The sequence below is a fragment of the Squalius cephalus genome (genome assembly GCF_949319135.1).
Source record: "Squalius cephalus genome assembly, chromosome: 15".
Taxonomy (NCBI): Eukaryota; Metazoa; Chordata; class Actinopteri; order Cypriniformes; family Leuciscidae; genus Squalius; species Squalius cephalus.
This window is the reverse complement of record NC_137136.1, coordinates 2,325,001-2,347,711: the sequence shown is the minus strand read 5'-3', so window position 1 is coordinate 2,347,711 and position 22,711 is coordinate 2,325,001. Positions and strand designations below refer to the sequence as shown.

The following is a 22,711-nucleotide window of genomic DNA, read 5'->3' as shown; positions in this document are numbered from 1 at the left end:
CAATTTCAGTCAATATAGTCTAGAATGTTTACTGATGTTATTCTTAATATTTAATAGTAAGATTAATGTATTAATTTGATTTAACTTACACTGAAAAAAATTATTCGTTGAATTTAATAAAAAAAATTATCGTAAACACACTTAATCAGTTTTAGTTCAACTTAATGCATTTGTTTAAATGTAGGTAAAATCAATTGTGTTACGATAATTTTTTTTATTAAATTCAACGATTCATTTTTTCAGTGTACATTGGTGTATTTTGTAGTGCAAACATCTTAAATACTATTATTCTCAACATGGATTTAATCTTCCATTTTAAGTTATGGAGACGTAAAAAACAAAAGGAAATCCCGCAGACTATCAATAGCCGTCTTGAAAAAAGTATTACCGAAAGAAAATTAAAAAGTACACCTATAGCACAGTTAAGTTTGACCCTCTCAGCTGTTTATCTCTGTAACTGTTTAAGAACATCACAATACTAAAACATATGTTTAACACTTTAGCTTTATTTGTTTTTTGATGCATATTTGGGTGCATTTTGCTTGTGCATTGAATCGCAAACTTGCTTGCTCTTTTGGGAAGTGATGCACATTTGCTTATTTATATTGCACCATGTTTCACCAATGAAGATGTCACGCAAGCCTCTTTACACCTCTAACACATCATGAAAGTCTCTGGAGAACCTCACTTAAGTCTTCAAACACAAGCTTTTCACCAGATTTATGAGGTCGCCGTGAGTTTAAAGAGCACGGGCTGGTTGAAGAGATAGCCTACAGCAACGCTTGCCTTCTCAGAAGAGTTAACTCTCGCTGCTCATTCCCCTTCACGTCCAACTCCTGTTTTACATGCCAGTCTACACCATATCACACACAAGCATGTCTCGCTTTCCTTCAGGGTCAAATGGAGTTTTCTGACTCTGTTTACATGCAGTCTGATAATCCATTCATAATCTGACTCGAGGCTCATGTAAGCGCCTCAGACGGTGGAGATCTTAAATAAATAGCAGCTTTGGCCGTCTGACTCAAAACTATCTAGAGTGCATGACTAGCTTTTATTGTATTTGTTAAGTGAAGTTGGAGATTTAAGAAGAAAGCTTTCTTGGCATATTTTCAGACAGAAAGTCAAGCACACTTAGAAAGGCAAACACACTTAATGCACTTGGATGATGAGCTGATTTAACTCGTCTGATCCCGAAGCAAACGACACACATTCACTTTGATTTACCGTCACAAGTTATTCAAATGCGAATAAATACAAAAATATCTAAAAAGATACATAAGAACTTGAAGATATAATGTTCCCTCAAGTCTGCTTGATCAGTTATCAAAGAAGCATGTCAAGATTTTCTTATCAAAGTGATGAAATAAGTGTTGCAAAAATGAGTCCACCCTCTTGAAAGTTATTATATAAATCTAAATAAAAAATATCTTTTCAACATGATTAAATGTGGAGATGATTAAAGCTGCGTTAAAACTTTCCATGCATTTATATTTTCTCTCAAATGTATGGACTAAAATATTCTGCCATGCAAGATCACAAATTGATATGCATATTTTTTTATCTTTAATTTAATGCACAATAAATGCAAGCACTGTGCATTTGTACTAGAAAATAGGTGCCAGTTTTGTGTTAGTCCAAATGAAAACGGATCACAGTTAAATGTGCATTAAATAATAATTTTACATTCTGGCATTTATGCGCCAGCTGCTTCTGCATAATTAATTTTGACAACTAAAAGAATGTTAAACATTCAATTTTTTTCGTTTGCAGTTGCAGATTTTTTTAAACAGATCTAATGAGTCTAACTGAGAATTGTTAAAGAGTTCATTGATTATATAAAATTAATTGACGGTTGACTGATCTTTGAACAGTGTAGTTAATTGCATGTCTCATCCATGAGGGTGCAATTATGGAGAACAAGTTTAAGGACCAGAACAAATCTGAGCAAGTTGAGCTTTATCTGCAGTCTGAGCTTCTGTTCTCTGAATAATCCGGCGACGAACAAGACAATGGTCAAGTTCACTCTATTACAATTAAGTACAAAGTAATAGTATTCAGTTGTGTTGTAGGCACTAAATCAGTTCAGAACTTTGTAGTCGATCACATTTTATGTTCTTGATCTCAAATTTCAATCTGGATTACATAATCAGATTCCATAAATGAAGTACTTGTATTATATTGCATATTAACAGTTACGCTTTTAATGATTATATATTCATTTATTCTTATTGATTCTCACTAATTCTTCAATCTCATTGATTTTTAGTTTTTTTTAGATATTGACATTTTAATGATTTAATTAACCCCAACCCTCTGCAGTTCCTTCACAAACCATAGTTTGAGAAACCCTATGTTTACAGTTTTTTCCAATTGCTAACACACAATTTTGCAAACTAGGCTGGTTTTATCAAAATACTAAACACAATTCGCAAAACCACACAACCAAACTGCAAAATACAGAATATATCCTGCAAAATGAAGCACTGCAACCAAAACTACATATTGCATTATCAAAATCAAACTTTTGCACGAAATGTTGCACACTTCATTCAAATTAGCAGATTTTTGTCTAAGCAACTACACACTGTTGAGCGTAATGAAGAGCACTCTCATCTTCAATACTAAAATAGTTCAAATTGTAGGAAATTCTTCAGATTGTTCACATACACAGAAATATTTGCAGATACACACATGCTGTTGAATTTTTTTAATTATTTTTCACCAAACAATTCAGTGCAACATATGCACTATATTTACATTGGACTGAACAAAAATATGCTCACAAAAAACAGTAAACTGAAAATGTTTTAGGTGTTAACAATTAAGCATTGAGGTGTTTGGTCAGATGACACATGTATTGGCCAATCAGAGTGTCATTTTGAATGGCAGTGTTTTGAAATGGCAAACATGTGACTTTATGTCAGATTGGTGTGTTGTATGCAGAGAACGTGTTCAGTGTGTTTAAAAAGTGCCATTTTGAATTGCAAAATGTGTGTAAAGCAGAAAATGTGTTTAGACTTTTGGAGACTTGAGAAGTGTGTCAGTTTGAATAATTGTGCTGTGCATGTCATTTTAGTGTGTGAGCAATTGGAAAAAACTGCCTTATATGGCCTTATATTTTCTTTCTCTTTGTATTTTTATATTCAAATTAATGTGATAACAAGCTAGATCAAAAGTAATCTAAAAGTAAACAAAAAGTAGTCAGATTACAATACCTTAAAATGTGTAATGTAACAGATTATGTTACAAACTACAATTTTCAATTGTCAATCTGTAACAGACTACAAATTGTAAGTAGCCTAATCTACCCTTCACTGTATATCTATCTATCTATCTATCTATAGTTAATTGGTTATAATTTGCTATTTTAATATTTGTGAATAATTTTATTTCAGATTGGCAAAAAGAAGTTGCTCAGCTGTGCATCAAAATAGAAGCAATATTTCATTCTCCAGCATATTTTAGTGATTTACGAGCTGGAATAGTTTATCCAAAAATGAAAATGCGGTCATTATTTATTCATTCTGACATCTTTCAAAACAATGGAAATGAATGCTGACTACAGATGTCAAGCAAGATTTTCAGTGATGACTTTAGTGTTACTCTTTTTCCCACACAAAGCTATCATATGACTTCAGAACATTTGAAACATAGATAATTAGTCATATTGACTAGTTTTATTATCCCTTTATTGGGCTTTTTGAAGCTTGAAAGCCCTGGTCCACATTCATTTGCATTGTGGGAAAGAGAACAGCTTAGACGTTTGGGTAAATATACAGTTTTGGCATGAAGAAAAGAAGTCATACAGGTTTGGAACAATATGATGGTGAGTAAATAATGACAGAATTGTAATTTTTGCATGAACTGTTCCTTTAATCCTGTAACTCATGTGGACAGTGTAATTAAACGCTACGTCTACATTAATCCGGATAGATTTGAAAACGGCCTTTTTTTTATTTCTCCGTCCACTAGCATTTTCTAAAAGTCTTAAAACGCTGATGATACGGACGGAACAGACTTCATAAAGTTCTCTTGCTATTCTTCTGGCAGGATCATTTTATTTAGCAGAATATCTCAGCATTCACTGATCGTCCAGGTCACACTCACTCAACATCATATGTTTGGTCTAAAACGATGTTTTACCGCAGGACGGCAAATGCGAGTGAATTTTCTGTCATCTTTGCAGGACTGTGATATGAAGAGTGTGCAGAGAAACACATTTTAGCAACTGTGTGAAAGTGAATAGCATATAATACACTGAATGGCTCAATACCTGTATAAACATGAATGGGTTCAATATGCATCACATGACTAAACTTGCGTCATCGGTTTTAAATGCCTCAGTTTTCACAGTCCACACGACAGCGCGAAAACAGTGTTTTCAAATGTAGCCGCTTTGGAGAGCGTTTTCAAAAAGCTTCGTTTTAGTTGCTAAAAACACAGTCGGGGCTGTTTATATGACACCGCTTTCAACTTAAAACGCTCAACTTTTTATGCGACTTGGCCGTTCGTTTACACGACAGTGGCATTTTGGGTGCATGAAAACGCAAACTTTTGTAAACGGTCTCCATGTAAACAATAAAAACGCAAGTCTTTGAAAACGATGACGTCATGCACATGCGTATTACGTGTTCAGTCTATAGTGTTGCATCGCCATCTACTGGCCTGGCAGAAGAATACAGCATTTTTAGTCTTTTTCGCTGATCTATGTAAATGGCAATCGTTTTGACAATGGTTGTCGTCTGTACGCGGAAAACTCAATGGAAAAACTTCTCCGTTTTAAAGCAACACTAAGGAACATTTTTTACCATAAAATAATATTTCCAAAATCGCATCAACTCGTAACAGGGTGAAAGGCACTTCTGGATCCGCTTTGCGGCCCTATATCTGCTATGTAAGATTGCCAGATCGGGTCGCGTTTCTGTAGTTCTAATGAGACATAAGAAAACTACAAATTTGACTTGCTTTACGTCAAGCGTTACAATAGTCATTATTTAGTTTTTCTTCATTTCTGATGTCGCAATACATCATGCTTTCATGAAATCATGCATCATACTCTACTTTGTCTTTGGACATTGTTCATTCAAAGCCGGTGCTGGATAAACAGCGAGCGTGCGTGCGACAGTAGACTGCGGGCGGCGAAATGATTTACGACAGCGATAATGGACAATTCCGCTTCCAACCTGTAGGGGGACCGCAGTGTTGCTTTAAGCATATCATTGTCGTGTAAGCGTACCCTCAGTGTGGACGGAGGGCCAAAGCGGAGAGAAAAAGATGCGTTTTCAAACAAAAACGTATTAGTGTGGACAAAGCAGCATTTCACGCTGTTTTGCCTCTGGCGTGTCTGTGTTGTGTTGTGTTGTGTTGTGTTGTGTTGTGTTGTGTTGTGTTGTGTTGTGTTCAGTGGCATGTGCTCATATTCACCTTCCTCTCTTTCACACCACGATTGATCATGTTCAGTTAGCATGGACGAACAGCCATCAGGAGATGAATGGACTCATTTCTGTTGTCATGGATCTTGTTAAGGATTTCTCCGTGAGGAACACTTGAGTGAGCATGAACGATTCCTCACTTTGAATGCAATTCCAGTGGAATTCTGCAAGACAGAACCAGTTTGCATAAAGGTTGGAAGAATAATATTCACATATCTTTTACAATATATTCATGTTCCTTTTGATCAGCATCATGATTGCTGTGATTACACTTTATTTTAAGGTGTCATTGTTACAGTGTAATTATATATTTAAGTACTGAGTAATATTAAGCAACTACATGTACTTACTATAGGGTTAGGGTAGGTTTAGGATTTGGTTGAGGGTTAATTGCATGTAATTATGCATAATTTACTCTTATTACTATGGTAAATCCATGTAACATATGTAACAAGGACACTGTAAAAAAGTGTTAAGCAATGATTTTAGTGTGCTTATTATCTGACTATTGCATTTTCTTCCTTTTTGGATCTTTTCTTGTGATCTTATCTCATGTAAATAATACCATAAAGAGGTTTTCATCAGTTTCTCTAATGTAAACTTCGGAAACAAAAACGGCATAAGAATTGGGAAGTTTTTTTGGTAACACTTTACAATAAGGTTCATTAGTTAACTACCTTAGTTAACATGAACTAAGAATGAACAATACTCCCTCAGCATTTATTAATCTTAGTTAATATTAATTTCAACATTTACTAATGCATTATTTATTCAAATCAAAGGTTGTATTTGTTAACATTAGTTAATGCACTGTGAACTAACATGAGCAAACAATGAACAGCTGGATATTTATTAACTAACATTAACAAAGATTAATAAGCACTGTAATAAATGTATAGCTCATCGATAGTTCATGTTAGTTAATACATTAACTTCTGTTAACTAATTAACTTTATTGTAAAGTGTTGCTGTTTTTTTATGGATCAGCTTCAATTAATTCAAAACTGATTGAGCAACTTGTTTGCATCATCTTTCAAAAATATTTCTGGAAGTCTCTGGCATTTTCCTTGTATTTACACTTTTTGGTAAATATACAGTATATATACAGTTGCAAGAAAAAGTATGTGAACCTCTTGCAGATGAAGATATATGTAAACATGTTTTATGTAAAATATCTTATTCAGGACAGTACTAAATAAAAAAATAACATGCATTTTGTATGAGCTCTCTTATTTTGTTAAAATTATTCACATACTTTTTCTTGCAACTGTATATATGTGTGTGTGTGTGTGTGTGTGTGTGTGTGTGTGTGTGTGTGTGTGTGTGTGTGTGTGTGTGAGTGCGTGCGTGGGTGAGTGCGTGCGTGTTCATTTAGTGAAAGAAAGTGTGGAAAACATGCCATGATTATTTTAAAGGGGTGGTTGATTATGATTTGACTTTTCTAACTTTAGTTAGTGTGTAATGTTGCTGTTTGAGCATAAACAACATCTGCAAAGTTACAACACTCAAAGTTCAAAGCAAAGGGAGATATTTGCTTTTAATGAAATCGCTTTTTAAGGACTACAAGAAACGGCTGGTAGAGACTACACCACATTCCTCCCGGGTTAGTGACATCACCAACCCTAGAATTTACATAAACCCCGCCCCCTGAACACGATTTATAGATTATCATGACAGAATATGCTAATCAATGACTAGAAGATAACTACACATCAGCTTCATAAATTCATCAACTATCCATTCAGAAATGTCCTGTTGCTTCTACGTGTTGTCACTTCTTCTCGAGTCTCTCCATCATTGTCTGACTCCGGTTTGAACATAAAAGCCTAAAAGTTTTTGAAACGTTCAGTGCATGTGTGTGTGAGGTAAAAGAACACGAGCTCTTGAAGCTCCGCCCCCTGTGCCGGGAGCAGCAGCTCATTTGCATTTAAAGGGACACACACAAAACGGAGAGTTTTTGCTCACCCTCAAAAAGTGACAATTTTAACATGCTATATAAAAATATCTGTGAGGTATTTTGAGCTAAAACTTCACACACTCTGGGGACATCAGAGACTTATTTTACATCTTGTGAAAAGGGCATTATACCACCCCTTTAACTAAATTTTACTGCTTATGATAATCGTTTTGAATTTACTTGGCAACAGTGAAATAATGGTTCGTCTGATTTCAGAGATTTTCTTCGCCCAGCTCTTTCAGTCTTGTGGGTTTTAAGTTGTTTTGTGAGTCTGAAGGCATAGAGAAACTTTGGGAGGTCTGCGATACGGCCTTTTGCTGGTTAAATGTTGTGTAAATCTAAACATAGCTCTATTGTGTGAGTGTTGAGACCTGTGTAGGAGGCTCTGCTGCAGAAACTGTGATTATTGGATCTGAGTTCAGTGAAAACCCCACTCACAGAGGAGAAGAGAGATGGAGATGAAGATACGAGTGGGCAAGAGCTTCTCATGACGGGCATAAACAGCTCCAGAAGCTCGACCTCAGGCTAGGAACAATGAAAATAGACCCATAAGTCTGTGGAGTGCGAAACCACTTCTGCTCTGTTTGGGAGGTTAGACGCATAACTCTTATATAATCCTTGAGTGGAGGAGAAAGTCTCACTGCTGTTTTGTGACGGTGAGCGTAGAGCAGACCGGTCGAGCATGGACTACAGTGAAGAGATTTAGTGCCCCTATTCTGCTATTTTACAGGTTCCTAATTTTGTTTTGGTGTCTCCTACAGTAGGCTTACATGCATACAAGGTCAGAAAATACTTTAATTTTCTCGCAGTGTCTGAAATGGTTCAATCAAGGATTCAGTCTCTTTAAACTCCTCCTTTCCGAGAGCCTGCTCTGCTCTGATTGGTCTACTCTGCTCTGATTGGTCAGATGACCCAGTCTGTTGTGATTGGTCTGCTCTGATTGGTCAGATGGCCCAGTCTGTTGTGATTGGTCTACTCTGCTCTGATTGGTCAAACAGTCCAGTCTGTTGTGATTGGTCTACTCTGCTCTGATTGGTCAGATGGCCCAGTCTGTTGTGATTGGTCTGCTCTGATTGGTCAGATGGCCCAGTCTGTTGTGATTGGTCTGCTCTGATTGGTCAGATGGCCCAGTCTGTTGTGATTGGTCTACTTTGCTCTGATTGGTCAGATGGCCCAGTCTGTTGTGATTGGTCTACTCTGCTCTGATTGGTCAAACAGTCCAGTCTGTTGTGATTGGTCTGCTCTGATTGGTCAGATGGCCCAGTCTGTTGTGATTGGTATAGTCTGCTCTGATTGGTCAGATGGCCCAGTCTGTTGTGATTGGTCTACTCTGCTCTGATTGGTCAAACAGTCCAGTCTGTTGTGATTGGTCTGCTCTGATTGGTCAGATGGCCCAGTCTGTTGTGATTGGTCTACTCTGCTCTGATTGGTCAGATGGCCCAGTCTGTTGTGATTGGTCTACTCTGCTCTGATTGGTCAGATGGCCCAGTCTGTTGTGATTGGTCTACTCTGCTCTGATTGGTCAGATGGCCCAATCTATATTACATAGCTATATTACACAAGACATACAAGTTAATATCCAAAAATGCGTAATTTGCTTTGAGAGATGTTCCTGGTCTTATTGTGCACGATTACTCAAGGCATGTTGTTCCAAAGAAAATGTTTGTTTTCTTAATATTTTATCAGAAATTAATAATACGCTCTTCCTCTGTCATGAATCACTTTTTTTTTTCCACGATTCTGTCAGTTCCTGTTTGATAAAATCACCCCAACCTTCTAATATGCTAATATTTTTTTTTTCAGGATTATTTGATAGAAATAGAAATCTTTTATAGATGCCTTTACTGTCACTTATTGATCAATTTAATGTGTCCTTGCTGAATAAAAGAAAAGGTTTGGATAATAGTGTACATATTTTCAAAGTCAAATGTTCTGCGAATGGGTGTAATAATAAATTACAAGTTTACAACTTGCGAAGCTCCATTTGGAAAGTAGCGTCACAAACACCGGTGAACAGTGTGTAGGAACATCTCTCATATCACAGTCATGCAGACGGAGAAGTGAGCCGAGCGTTCGCTGCGTAATGAAAGGGTTTGAACAGCAGCAGGTGTGTGTGATACGGGCTCTATTCAGGAAGGTCTTTGTGTCTCAGTGTGTGTGTGTGTGGGCAGAGGTTGTGCTGAAGCACCTCAATAGAAGCTTTCGCTGCAAAGGCCATTTACCCATCAGCCCCGGCTCTCGTTCCCATCTGTCCGTGAGTGCTTTTCTCCGTTCAAGAGACTGCGCTCTTTATCCTGCAGGGCTGTTCTTTTCACCACAGCCAGATCCTGTACGCTTTCACATTACTGCATTTTTTCCTCATATAATATATCAAGTGCATGTGCATTCAAGATATCTCATTTGGGATTTTTCTTTCAACATTAGGGGCTTTCGCACCGGGTAGTTCAGGTTGGTTCCCCGAGAACTAATGGTTCCCATAGGAACGTTGTCCTGGTTGCATTCGCACCGCCAGTAGGATCTCTGTGACGTGAGACTCACTTGTTGCTGGGACTTTTAATTTGACGGCGCTGAGAACACCAGAGCCTGAGCCACACAGCGCTCGCATTCTCTGTGTTCATTAGTTTACGATCTGTCTAACAGTCCTGTCTAATACGTTATTAGATAGAACTGTTATACACATAAGTAGACAGTATAGAAAAGTTATTAGCGTATGCCGTGTGGTTGATGTCTCTGCTCTGATTGGTCAGATGACCCAGTCTGTTGTGATTGGTCTGCTCTGCTCTGATTGGTCAGATGGCCCAGTCTGTTGTGATTGGTCTACTCTGCTATGATTAGTCAGATGACCCAGTCTGTTGTGATTGGTCTACTCTGCTCTGATTGGTCAGATGGCCCAGTCTGTTGTGATTGGTCTACTCTGCTCTGATTGGTCAGATGGCCCAGTCTGTTGTGATTGGTCTACTCTGCTCTGATTGGTCAGATGGCCCAGTCTGTTGTGATTGGTCTACTCTGCTCTGATTGGTCAGATAACCCAGTCTGTTGTGATTGGTATAGTCTGCTCTGATTGGTCAGATGGCCCAGTCTGTTGTGATTGGTCTACTCTGCTATGATTGGTCAGATGGCCCAGTCTGTTGTGATTGGTCTACTCTGCTATGATTGGTCAGATGGCCCAGTCTGTTGTGATTGGTATAGTCTGCTCTGATTGGTCAGATGGCCCAGTCTGTTGTGATTGGTCTACTCTGCTCTGATTGGTCAGATGACCCAGTCTGTTGTGATTGGTCTACTCTGCTCTGATTGGTCAGATGGCCCAGTCTGTTGTGATTGGTCTACTCTGCTCTGATTGGTCAGATAACCCAGTCTGTTGTGATTGGTATAGTCTGCTCTGATTGGTCAGATGGCCCAGTTTTTTGTGATTGGTCTACTCTGCTATGATTGGTCAGATGGCCCAGTCTGTTGTGATTGGTCTACTCTGCTATGATTGGTCAGATGACCCAGTCTGTTGTGATTGGTCTACTCTGCTATGATTGGTCAGATGGCCCAGTCTGTTGTGATTGGTCTACTCTGCTCTGATTGGTCAGATGGCCCAGTCTGTTGTGATTGGTCTACTCTGCTCTGATTGGTCAGATGACCCAGTCTGTTGTGATTGGTCTACTTTGCTCTGATTGGTCAGATGGCCCAGTCTGTTGTGATTGGTCTACTCTGCTCTGATTGGTCAGATGGCCCAGTCTGTTGTGATTGGTCTACTCTGCTCTGATTGGTCAGATGACCCAGTCTGTTGTGATTGGTCTACTCTGCTCTGATTGGTCAGATGGCCCAGTCTGTTGTGATTGGTCTACTCTGCTCTGATTGGTCAGATAACCCAGTCTGTTGTGATTGGTATAGTCTGCTCTGATTGGTCAGATGGCCCAGTTTTTTGTGATTGGTCTACTCTGCTCTGATTGGTCAGATGGCCCAGTCTGTTGTGATTGGTCTACTCTGCTATGATTGGTCAGATGGCCCAGTCTGTTGTGATTGGTCTACTCTGCTATGATTGGTCAGATGGCCCAGTCTGTTGTGATTGGTCTACTCTGCTATGATTGGTCAGATGGCCCAGTCTGTTGTGATTGGTCTACTCTGCTATGATTGGTCAGATGGCCCAGTCTGTTGTGATTGGTCTACTCTGCTATGATTGGTCAGATGGCCCAGTCTGTTGTGATTGGTCTACTCTGCTCTGATTGGTCAGATGACCAAGTCTGTTGTGATTGGTCTACTTTGCTCTGATTGGTCAGATGGCCCAATCTATATTACATAGCTATATTACACAAGACATACAAGTTAATATCCGAAAATGAATAATTTGCTTTGAGTGATGTTCCTGGTCTTATTGTGCACTATTAATCAAGGCATGTTGTTACAAAGAAAATGTTTGTTTTCTTAATATTTTATCAGAAATGAACAAAATCTGTCATGAATCACTTTTATTTTTATTGAGCAGAAATACATAATCATGTTTGGCTTGGTCCCCTCAAAGTCGTGTTGGATTTTCTCCTCAGCGTAATGGTTAAGAGCTCCATCTATCACTGTTTTACATGTTAGTTTCTGGAGTAAATATATAGGCTATAATCTGTGTTTACATAGTTTTTTTAAAAAGCGGGTGCTGGTGTTTCACGTGCGTTCAGCCAATCAGTGAACACTAACGTCACGGATAGTTCCTATAGCGCTGGTTTAGACCCGACTCTGGAGTAGGAGTAAATGAGTTCATCCAAAAGGAGTTCCTAGAACTAAAATCGTTCCTAGTCCCTGCGGTGCGAACACGCCAACATCCGGGAACTTCCGCCAATAGTTCTAGGATCTATGAAAAGGTTCCTCCGGTGCGAAAGCCTCTATTAAAGGAGAACTAGAAAGTATAAGGAATAAAACTGTCCCGGGAACAACATGACGTCGTTTCGTTCTGTAAGGCTTCTTCTAATGCTCCACTTTGAGAGCGATGATTTATATTTATGTATCTCATTTAATTTCAATTCTCCTTTTCTGCAGCCCTCTGGCACATGCCATAACTCATCATTATGTGTTCAATAAGTCAGATAAGCAGTTCAATATTTAATATGTGCTCCCTCAGATTTGTTTGGATGTTATCTGGGTCTCACGGGCTGATGATTCCCACTCGCACGAAGCGTCTGACTGTGGGATAATGTTGCTTGTGTTCATGAAGGAGAGCGTGCTGTTCATCATCCTGGCCTCCTCATCCCGTTTTGAATTGTAAATTCTGGTGGTTAAAATCAATAGACGCTTGGATTGGGATTCACACGCGTGGGTGTGTAATTGGGAAAAACATAAGGGCTGGTATTGCTTCTGACAGGTCATTTATCCCACTTTATGTGTGGTTGGTGTTGGCCACGACTGGATTCGGTCATCAAACCTCGGTCTATGTTTTCTCTCGCGCTTTGTTTCTACAGAATAAACACTTTGTAAGTTCTGCTGATCTGTTTACCTCTAGGGCAATTCCCTTAGAAAGGCCCGTTCAGTAGATGCATCCATTAAAGCAACAATCAAACAAGGCTGTTTAATTTTTTTGCGGTCTGAAGCCGCTCTCAGATACTTGGAGAGTCGCGTAGCTCAGCGGTTCTCAGAGCGATTCATGCATTGATTACAAACCCTGCTGATGGAACTTAAAATGGGCCTTTTGAATAATTGATCACTTGTTTTACAAAATCTATTTCAAAATCAATTTACAAAATCAATTGTAAATGCTAAAATTATAATTACTCATAATTATAATGCATTTTTAAAGAAATGTAGATGTAATGTAAATGTAGGCAATGCTTTTCCTTTCTAATAATTGATCACTTGTTTTACTAAATCAATTTACAAATCAATTTACAAAATCAATTGTTAAACAAAATCAATTGTAAATGCTAAAATTATAATTACTCATAATTATAATGCATTTTTTAAGTAATGTAAATGTAGGTAATGCTTTTCCTTTCTAATAATTGATCACTTGTTTTACAAAATCAATTTCAAAATCAATTTACAAAATCAATTGTTAAACAAAATCAATTGTAAATGCTAAAATTATAATTACTCATAATTATAATGCATTTTTAAAGTAATGTAGATGTAATGTAAATGTAGGTAATGCTTTTCCTTTCTAGGTTGATGCAATTAATTTAAGTTTGGGGTCAGTAATATTTTTTTAATATGTTTTTGAAAGAAGTCTCTTCTGCTCCCCAAGGCTGCATTTATTTGATCAAAAATACAGTAAAAATTGTGACATATTACAATGTAAAGAGCTGTTTTCTATGTGAATATATAGTAAAATGTAATTTATTCTTGCGATCAAAGCTGTATTTTGAGCATCATTATTCCAGTGTTCAGTGTCACATGATCCTTCAGAAATCACTCTAATATGATGATTTGATGCTCAAGAAACATTTATGATTATTAAAAGTGTTGAAAACAGTTGTGCCGCTTCATGGAAACCATGATGCATTTTCCATGATTTTTTGATGAATAGAAAGTTCAAAAGAACAATGTGAAGAAATGTAACTATGTAAAAGTGAATTTTTCTAAATGCAATTTTCAATTGCATCAAATCGATTTGCTTTCAACCAATAGATTCACACACCTAGTAAAAGCAGATATGCTGGGGTTTTTTTTTTGTTTGTTTGTGTAACGATACCCCATAAATATCAGATGGGTCATTGCTGTAAGGTGATGTGATCACGGGTCAGCAGAGGTGGCGTCCCGTCAGCTGTCAGCTCCCACGGCTCAGATCTGTGTTAAAGAGGAAGAGTAAGAGTAAGTGCGCCGCGGGAGGTTCACGCTCACAGACTGACATGTTTGCATTGCATGAAGATGTGTGTCAGAAGACGTCTCGTGTCTGTCAGCGGGCAACGGGAGGCTGATTTAAGACGAGTTTGACATCCTTGAGGTTTCACTTCATGCAGGAACAAACCAGATCTGAACATAAATTATACAGCAGGGAAGTGCTATAGGGCACTTAATGTGTCAGAGAACATTTCTGAAGTTTCCCTTAAAGCAATTTAGGAAAATAACACAGTGTTTTCACTCAGACATCTTGAAGTCGTAGGAGTGAAGCTTTTTCTGCCAGTTTAATCGATTCTTTATCTTTAAAAGGTCCCTATGTGGAAAGGATGTAGGCCTTCTTAATTTTAATGTTAACTGAATGTGTGACACTTTAACTTTAGACAGATTTCCTCATTATAATAAACCTCTGATGTTAGCGTTTCCTTATTTGCACGTTTAAAGTCAACATGGAGTCAAAATTGACCCGTGCATGTTTCATTTTGGTAACACTTTATTTTACAGTGTCCTTGTTACAGTACATATGTTACATGTACTTACCATAGTAATAACAGTAAATTATGCATAATTACATGCAACTAACCCTCAACCAAATCCTAATCCTATCCTAACCCTATAGTAAGTACATGTAGTTGCTTAATATTACTCAGTACTTAAATATAGAATTACACTGTAACAATGACACCTTAAAATAAAGTGTAACCAAAACTTTTTTTGACTTCATCATTTTTATTCAAAATCTAATATAATTTTTAATGCCAGATCATTTAGTTTACTCAAACCCTGGGCGTTCTTACAATCGACTGCAAGCTCGCATTCAGATCCGCCTCCATCCCATAAACAACCAATGGATTTTTTTTCATATTTCGATAATCAGATTTTTGCACTGATGCACGTTACAATATGGGAAAAAAAATATCTGTCACTACTTCTGTTACATCATGACTTTAATGCATGTTCTTGGTTATATTGTGCATGATTTATGCATGTTATTAAGTTTAAAAAACATTTTTTTCACAAACTTGCTCTGCCTCTTAAACAACTTTCCCGTTCAGCTGAGATATGAATTAAATCCTGCCCTAAATTTTTCATCATTGAATATCCTGTTTCACTCAAAAAATTAGATTACTAAAATTAAAGGGGTTGCAAAAAATCATTTCACAGTGATTTTACAGTAGTGGCAAAAAGTGACGTTCGGAGGGGATATTTGTTTTTTAATGACCCTACAAGTTATATTAAACCGTCAAAATATGGGGAATATATATATATATATATGAAGAGTTCAGATGCAAAAGCCTCTAAGTGCCATCTGAAATTTTCTTCTAGAATGATCATTTTTATCAAGCTTGTATATTTAAGTTCAGTAATTTCACTTAAATTACAATTAATAGGTAATTTGCATTGCCATTTAAATTACTAAACTTAAATATACGAGCTTGATAAAAATGATCATTCTAGAAGAAAATGTCAGATGGCACTTAGAGGCTTTTGCATCTGAACTCTTCATACAGTATATTAGACACTTATATTTATATATATATATATATATATATATATATATATATATATATATATATATATATGACACTAAACCTGGTTAATGTATTTATCTGGCAAAGATACGTTTTTTTTTTTTTTTACTATGTAAAAAAAAATGCAAATAGGAAAACGAAAGGCTGACAGGAAATAGCTTACATTGATTACAACATAATCAGTTATTCATATTTCATTGGTCCTCTTTTGTTTTTGCATGTGTTCATAATTTCCTTTGTATGAAAGCCTGGCCGAAATTATATTTGCACAATTTGTCATTTTTCATTGTGTTATCGCAAATAAAACTCCAAGCACAACTATGCAATATGCTTACATAAATATTTGAATGTTGAAATAAAGGTTGAAGATATAATTTTTCCTCGGCCGAACATCACTTCTGGCCACTACTGTATAACCAGTTTGTCATTCATAGTTTTTCAGGGGTCAGTAAGATGTGTGAGATCATGTAAACCGCTTTCTTTTATCTAGTAGACCAATTATTTCTGCTTATTCATTATGTGCATGTTTCTTTTCGCGAGAAAACCCTGGCAATTTCAGAATCTCACTTAAGCAAGGTTTTTTCTTGTCTTGCTGAGCTTTCATAATGAGTTGTTTTTCGATGGTTATCAGGTTTTTATTGCGCATGTAAACGCTCTGAATGAGAAGCAGCGGTTCCTCGCCGAACCCCGGCGTGTTTGGAGCGCGAGGTCATCACCGCGCACAGATGGTTTGTCTCTTTTTCTTTTCTCTCTGCTCTTTTTCTCACTCACTTCCTGCGTTTTTTTTTTTTTTCGTTTTTTTTTTTCACGTCCTCTGAGTCCTTTGATTTCCCAACAGCTCTTCTCTGGCCAGCTGGACGTTCTCCAAAACCTGCACCCATCCTTCTGGTTTAAAGCGCCGTCTCCTCAACTTCTAGCCGTGCTTGAGATTTATGCCGCAATTATATTATGTAACATTTTCAGATACGGTGTCAAGCTATCAAACAAGAACATGTGGTTTCAATATGGCATGGCTATTGACATCAGAGCATAACTTACTGCGACTGATTGGCCTGGTGTCGTCTAATAAAGAAGAGCGTATCAGGTTTTTAAACTGCGTGTCATTTGTCTGGGCTTTAAGTGAAATTGATTTAGGAGCCTCATCTACAGCTGGCCACAAGATACGATGCTGAATCGAAAGTGATTTTCTGCTTGTGTAACACCGGCGGGTTCGAGATGTTGAAGCATCATAGAACAGACATCAGAGACGAGAGCGATAGGCGCCAGTATATCAGTCTGAGAAGACGGACTGTTATCTGATAAATGCACGAATGAATGCAGCAAGCCGGAGCTGAGAGCATCAGTGTAATTTCACTACCTCATCTGAGGCCGAGATGCTCGAAGACCACCCTTACGATCTCATATCCTGTGCAGAAAACACGTACGTGCTCTATTGAGGCGAATACATTTCTTTATCCGATAAGAAGACATGCACATAAACAAGGATGGAAACGCATTTACTGAATAAATCCCTTAAAAACGCACGTGACTTTGCCTCAGCGGAGGCTGTGATTGGATAACTGGAGTAACCAGTGGACCAATGCAATGATTTGCTTTAATTCCCTCCAGAAGCGTCTCACACGATTGCGTTCCCGAACACCAAGAGAACATGACAGCGTTTATTGTGTTTCGTCTGACGCTCTGAGAGGAAAAAGAGTACGATTACAGTTTTTATTACTGATATTTTGCGTTAATTTCCCTGGACATGATCATTTTGTTCTCTTGAACACATTGGATGGAAACGCTGCTTTACTTGCAATTGTTTTATATGATAGTTCAATTCTGCACATAAGTTAAATTCGCAGCTTTAGATGAAAGCATTTAGCAACTGACCAAAATATATAAACAACATGCAATTGTTACCGTACCGAGCTATTTCTACCTGATTTAACCCATCAAAATGAGTTTTGTTGGTATACATTCATGCATGAAGGTTGGTTCTGGGATGTTACATAATATTTTTGACTTGAATAAACCAGTAACCCTTTATTTTCAATTTAGGGAATCAAACCATTCTGTTTCCTTTAACAATTTCCTTCGCACTCTTAAATGAGTAAAACTACTAAAATTTAAGTCAAAGTATTATCAACTTTTATTTTATTTAATTAAATACTAAACAAAAACAATACTACTTTTAGTAACGTTTAAATTATTTATTATTTATAATTTTAAAAAATGAAACAATAGAAAGATACCAGGGATAAAACAAGTTGTGATTTTAACTCTGATTCCTTATGATTATTACTTTTTAGTACTTTTGAGAAACTAAATATAAAGTTTTATTATTATAATTTTAAATATATTTTTAAAATACTTCAAATAAAATAATACTATTTTAGAAGCATTTTAATTATTTATTTTTAAATAAAGTATATAAAGTTTGTGAGGAAATAACAGCGCTGTTCTTGAAGCAGATAAACTTACAGTTTCACTATTACAGCTGCGGAACAGACTCAGGTAATTCACACACACTTAATCTCTCTCTCTCTCTCTCTCTCTCTCTCTCTCTCTCTCTCTCTCTAATAACTGGATTAATAACTGCATTAGATTGCTATCAGTGTCTCAAGTCTCCGTTACGAGCTCTAAAATGACGTTTTGGAGTCGGCAACAGAGGCATGGGATGAGATGCGTAAGAAATTAGTCCTACACACAAGCGTTTTAAAGGACAAAAACCTGACAAATGTCTTGAAATAAAACATCTGGACAATGTCACAACAAGTGTGGTAACCATATAAGCGGATTAATTGAGTCCAGCACATTGAATTATTAGAAAATAATGCACACCCGAGGTGTAACGGCCAATCCGCTTCGCATCATTACCACCTCGGGTGTGCATTATTTTCTGATAATTCAATGACCCGTTGTCAATCATTCCCTACTTAAAGTATTACGATACATAAAAAACAAATAAACAACATGAAGTTACTAGGAACGGGATTCTTCAGGATTTTAACATCTGACTAATTTCTGAACGATTCTTATTTAATATATTAATTAATATAATAAAAAATATATATTTTTGTGTATATTTATTCAGTAAATGCTTAGTTTTTACAGCAAAACTCTAAATGTGCATGTTTAACTAAACATTGTTATGAAACAGTAACTTTTATCTACTTAATATTTTTTCCCAAAGAAAGTAGAGATTTCCAGGCTGACCTGTCGCTCATAACTCATGTAATTTCAGAAGACCTTTCTGAGTGTATCATTTTGATTTGGGTTCTCATGAAATCCTCGGTGGAAGTTGTTTTGCCCTCCTCTTTCCCGCCGTGTTGATTGAAGAGTGTGTGTGTGTGTGAAATTGCGTTGGCCTTTAACTGGTTCCAGACTGTGCGTTCGCTGCTCAACCACATGCCGTGTTGAAGCCCCCGAGGGCCACGGTTTATCACGCCGTCAGATGGGTAACAGAGTTGACATTCAGCACGCCGCTGGGTTGAGTGAGGCTAATAAAACTGGTTTTCCGTTCTCTCTCTCTTCCTCAGATGGACCCAGTTCAGAAAGCTGTTTTACATCACACGTTGAGCGCTTCAGCCTCGGCTAAAAGGAAAGCGGTCTCATGTGGCGTGTGCCAGCTGAGGTTTAACTCACAGGTGAGTGTGTGTTCACCCTGACTCTGATATTCCCACCTAAAGCTACAGATATGATCATCCAACACCAGGGCCGGAGTGGGGCCACTTTTCAGCCCGGGAGTTTCAGGCCCAAGACCGGCCCACTTTTTCCATGGTGGAATTCCAAATTAGCACTTTTTCCAAATTGGTTAATGAAGCAACAGTTGAGTTCAGCTCTTACTATTGTGTAGTTTGTATTAATACCATGGTTCAACAAATAATGTAGCCTAAAGGTTAAATAATAATTCACTTAGACTTTATAAGAAGCAATTGCGACTTTATTTCACACAGTTCTGACTTTATATCACGCAATTGCGACTTTATATCACGCAATTCTGACTCTATATCTCTCAATTCTGACTTTATATCACGCAATTGCGACTTTATATCACGCAATTCTGACTCTATATCTCTCAATTCTGACTTTATATCACGCAATTCTGACTCTATATCTCTCAATTCTGACTTTATATCACGCAATTGCGACTTTATATCACACAGTTCTGACTTTATATCTCTCAATTCTGACTTTATATCTCGCAATTCTGACTTTATATCTCGCAATTCTGACTCTATATCTCTCAATTCTGACTTTATATCACGCAATTGCGACTTTATTTCACACAGTTCTGACTTTATATCTCTCAATTCTGACTTTATATCTCGCAATTCTGACTTTATATCTCGCAATTCTGACTTTATATCACGCAATTGCGACTTTATATCTCTCAATTCTGACTTTATATCTCTCAATTCTGACTTTATAACACGCAATTGCGACTTTATATCACGCAATTCTGACTTTATATCTTGCAATTGCGACTTTATATCTCTCAATTCTGACTTTATATCACGCAATTGCGACTTTATTTCACACAATTCTGACTCTATATCTCTCAATTCTGACTTTATATCTCGCAATTCTGACTTTATATCACGCAATTCTGACTTTATATCTCTCAATTCTGACTTTATATCACGCAATTGCGACTTTATTTCACACAATTCTGACTCTATATCTCGCAATTCTGACTTTATATCTCGCAATTCTGACTTTATATCACGCAATTCTGACTTTATATCTCTCAATTCTGACTTTATATCACGCAATTCTGACTTTATATCTCTCAATTGCGACTTTATTTCACACAATTCTGACTCTATATCTCGCAATTGCGACTTTATTTCACACAATTCTGACTCTATATCTCACAATTCTGACTTTATATCTCGCAATTCTGACTTTATATCACGCAATTCTGACTTTATATCTCTCAATTGCGACTTTATATCACGCAATTCTGACTTTATATCTCTCAATTGCGACTTTATTTCACACAATTCTGACTCTATATCTCGCAATTGCGACTTTATTTCACACAATTCTGACTCTATATCTCACAATTCTGACTTTATATCACGCAATTGCGACTTTATTTCACACAATTCTGACTCTATATCTCTCAATTCTGACTTTATAACACGCAATTGCGACTTTATTTCACACAGTTCTGACTTTATATCTCACAATTCTGACTTTATATCTCGCAATTGCGACTTTATATCACGCAATTCTGACTTTATAACACGCAATTGCGACTTTATTTCACACAATTCTGACTTTATATCTCGCAATTCTGACTTTATATCTCTCAATTCTGACTTTATATCACGCAATTGCGACTTTATTTCACACAATTCTGACTTTATATCTCGCAATTCTGACTTTATATCTCGCAATTCTGACTTTATATCACGCAATTCTGACTTTATATCTCTCAATTGCGACTTTATTTCACACAATTCTGACTCTATATCTCGCAATTGCGACTTTATTTCACACAATTCTGACTCTATATCTCACAATTCTGACTTTATATCACGCAATTGCGACTTTATTTCACACAATTCTGACTCTATATCTCTCAATTCTGACTTTATAACACGCAATTGCGACTTTATTTCACACAGTTCTGACTTTATATCTCGCAATTGCGACTTTATATCACGCAATTCTGACTTTATAACACGCAATTGCGACTTTATTTCACACAATTCTGACTTTATATCTCGCAATTCTGACTTTATATCTCTCAATTCTGACTTTATATCACGCAATTGCGACTTTATTTCACACAATTCTGACTTTATATCTCTCAATTCTGACTTTATAACACGCAATTGCGACTTTATATCACGCAATTCTGACTTTATATCTCACAATTCTGACTTTATATCTCTCAATTCTGACTTTATATCACGCAATTGCGACTTTATTTCACACAATTCTGACTCTATATCTCTCAATTCTGACTCTATATCTCTCAATTCTGACTCTATATCTCTCAATTCTGACTCTATATCTCTCAATTCTGACTTTATAACATGCAATTGCGACTTTATTTCACACAGTTCTGACTTTATATCTCGCAATTGCGACTTTATATCACGCAATTCTGACTTTATATCTCGCAATTCTAAGAAATAAAGTCAGAATTGCGAGATGTAAACTCGCAATTGTGAGATAAAAAGTCGCAATTATCTTTTAAAATGTTTTATTCTGTGGCGGAAACAAGCTTCCATACCTCCTGGCCTCTTCCTCCCATCCATCCTCTCTGACGTGTACCGTTACGGTAGGGCCGGCCCAGCTATCGGTATGCGCTGGCGGTGCCGCGGTAGCCTACTCCTGAGAAAACGTTTTGGAAAAGACGGACTATGGACCCAACCAACTCTATCGGAGGGGAGGGGAGAACTCCCTCACATGGTACAACCCATGCAGAGGCTGCGCGCTGCGGTGTCAGAATGCGGAACGTGTAAACTAACGTGACAAATGTGAAAAAATAAAAATAATTTTTTTTTACCAAAAATTCCTCGACCGGCCCAAAAGTGAAGCGGCCCACCGGGAATTCTCCCGATTCTCCCGATTACCCACCCCGGGCCTGTCCAACACAGTCAAGATGATGCAATAACACCAGTATTACAGGTAGTTTAATTGCTTTGATTGTGTGTTAGTTGTCTTATCACTTTCTGCATCTGTTTATAAAGTTTATTCACCTCTATATTGTGACGAATCATTGGAAAACTTAAAAGTATTCACTCAAGCAGGGCTGCTTTTCTGATTCAAATCATTTGATTCACAAACGCTCAGTTGGATTCTGATTCAATTCGATTTGATTCTTCAGATTCCACACGTGCCAGATGTGGGCCGGATCTGGCCCGACACTATGTTCCCGGCTAGGTTTCTGGTGTATTTCAGTTATAATGCACCATTCACTTACAAGAAAAACGTTTTCTCTCTCTGCTAATGCTTTCAATTATACAGGACAGTGTTTCAGACTG

The 22,711-nt window shown here is 37.2% G+C and overlaps 3 protein-coding genes across 4 annotated transcripts in view; 1 reads left to right on the top strand and 2 right to left on the bottom strand.

Moving 5' to 3' along the window:
• Positions 1–22,000, bottom strand: part of LOC307172232 (uncharacterized protein) — a 381,392-nt gene extending 359,392 nt beyond the window's left edge. Inside the window, exon 1 of the mRNA XM_079894410.1 lies at positions 21,958–22,000. The gene's annotated coding sequence lies outside the window, so the exon portion shown is untranslated. The remainder of the gene's footprint in view (positions 1–21,957) is intronic.
• znf385d (zinc finger protein 385D) overlaps positions 1–22,711 on the top strand; it is an 80,704-nt gene that overhangs the window by 19,076 nt on the left and 38,917 nt on the right. For both annotated transcript variants that reach the window (XM_079894400.1, XM_079894401.1), the window contains exon 3: positions 19,247–19,354. In XM_079894400.1, coding sequence (XP_079750526.1) covers positions 19,247–19,354 — 108 coding nt within the window. The remainder of the gene's footprint in view (positions 1–19,246; positions 19,355–22,711) is intronic.
• The window catches only part of LOC307172230 (m-AAA protease-interacting protein 1, mitochondrial), a 101,633-nt gene continuing 84,090 nt past the window's right edge, over positions 5,169–22,711 (bottom strand). Inside the window, exon 6 of the mRNA XM_079894407.1 lies at positions 5,169–5,183. The gene's annotated coding sequence lies outside the window, so the exon portion shown is untranslated. The remainder of the gene's footprint in view (positions 5,184–22,711) is intronic.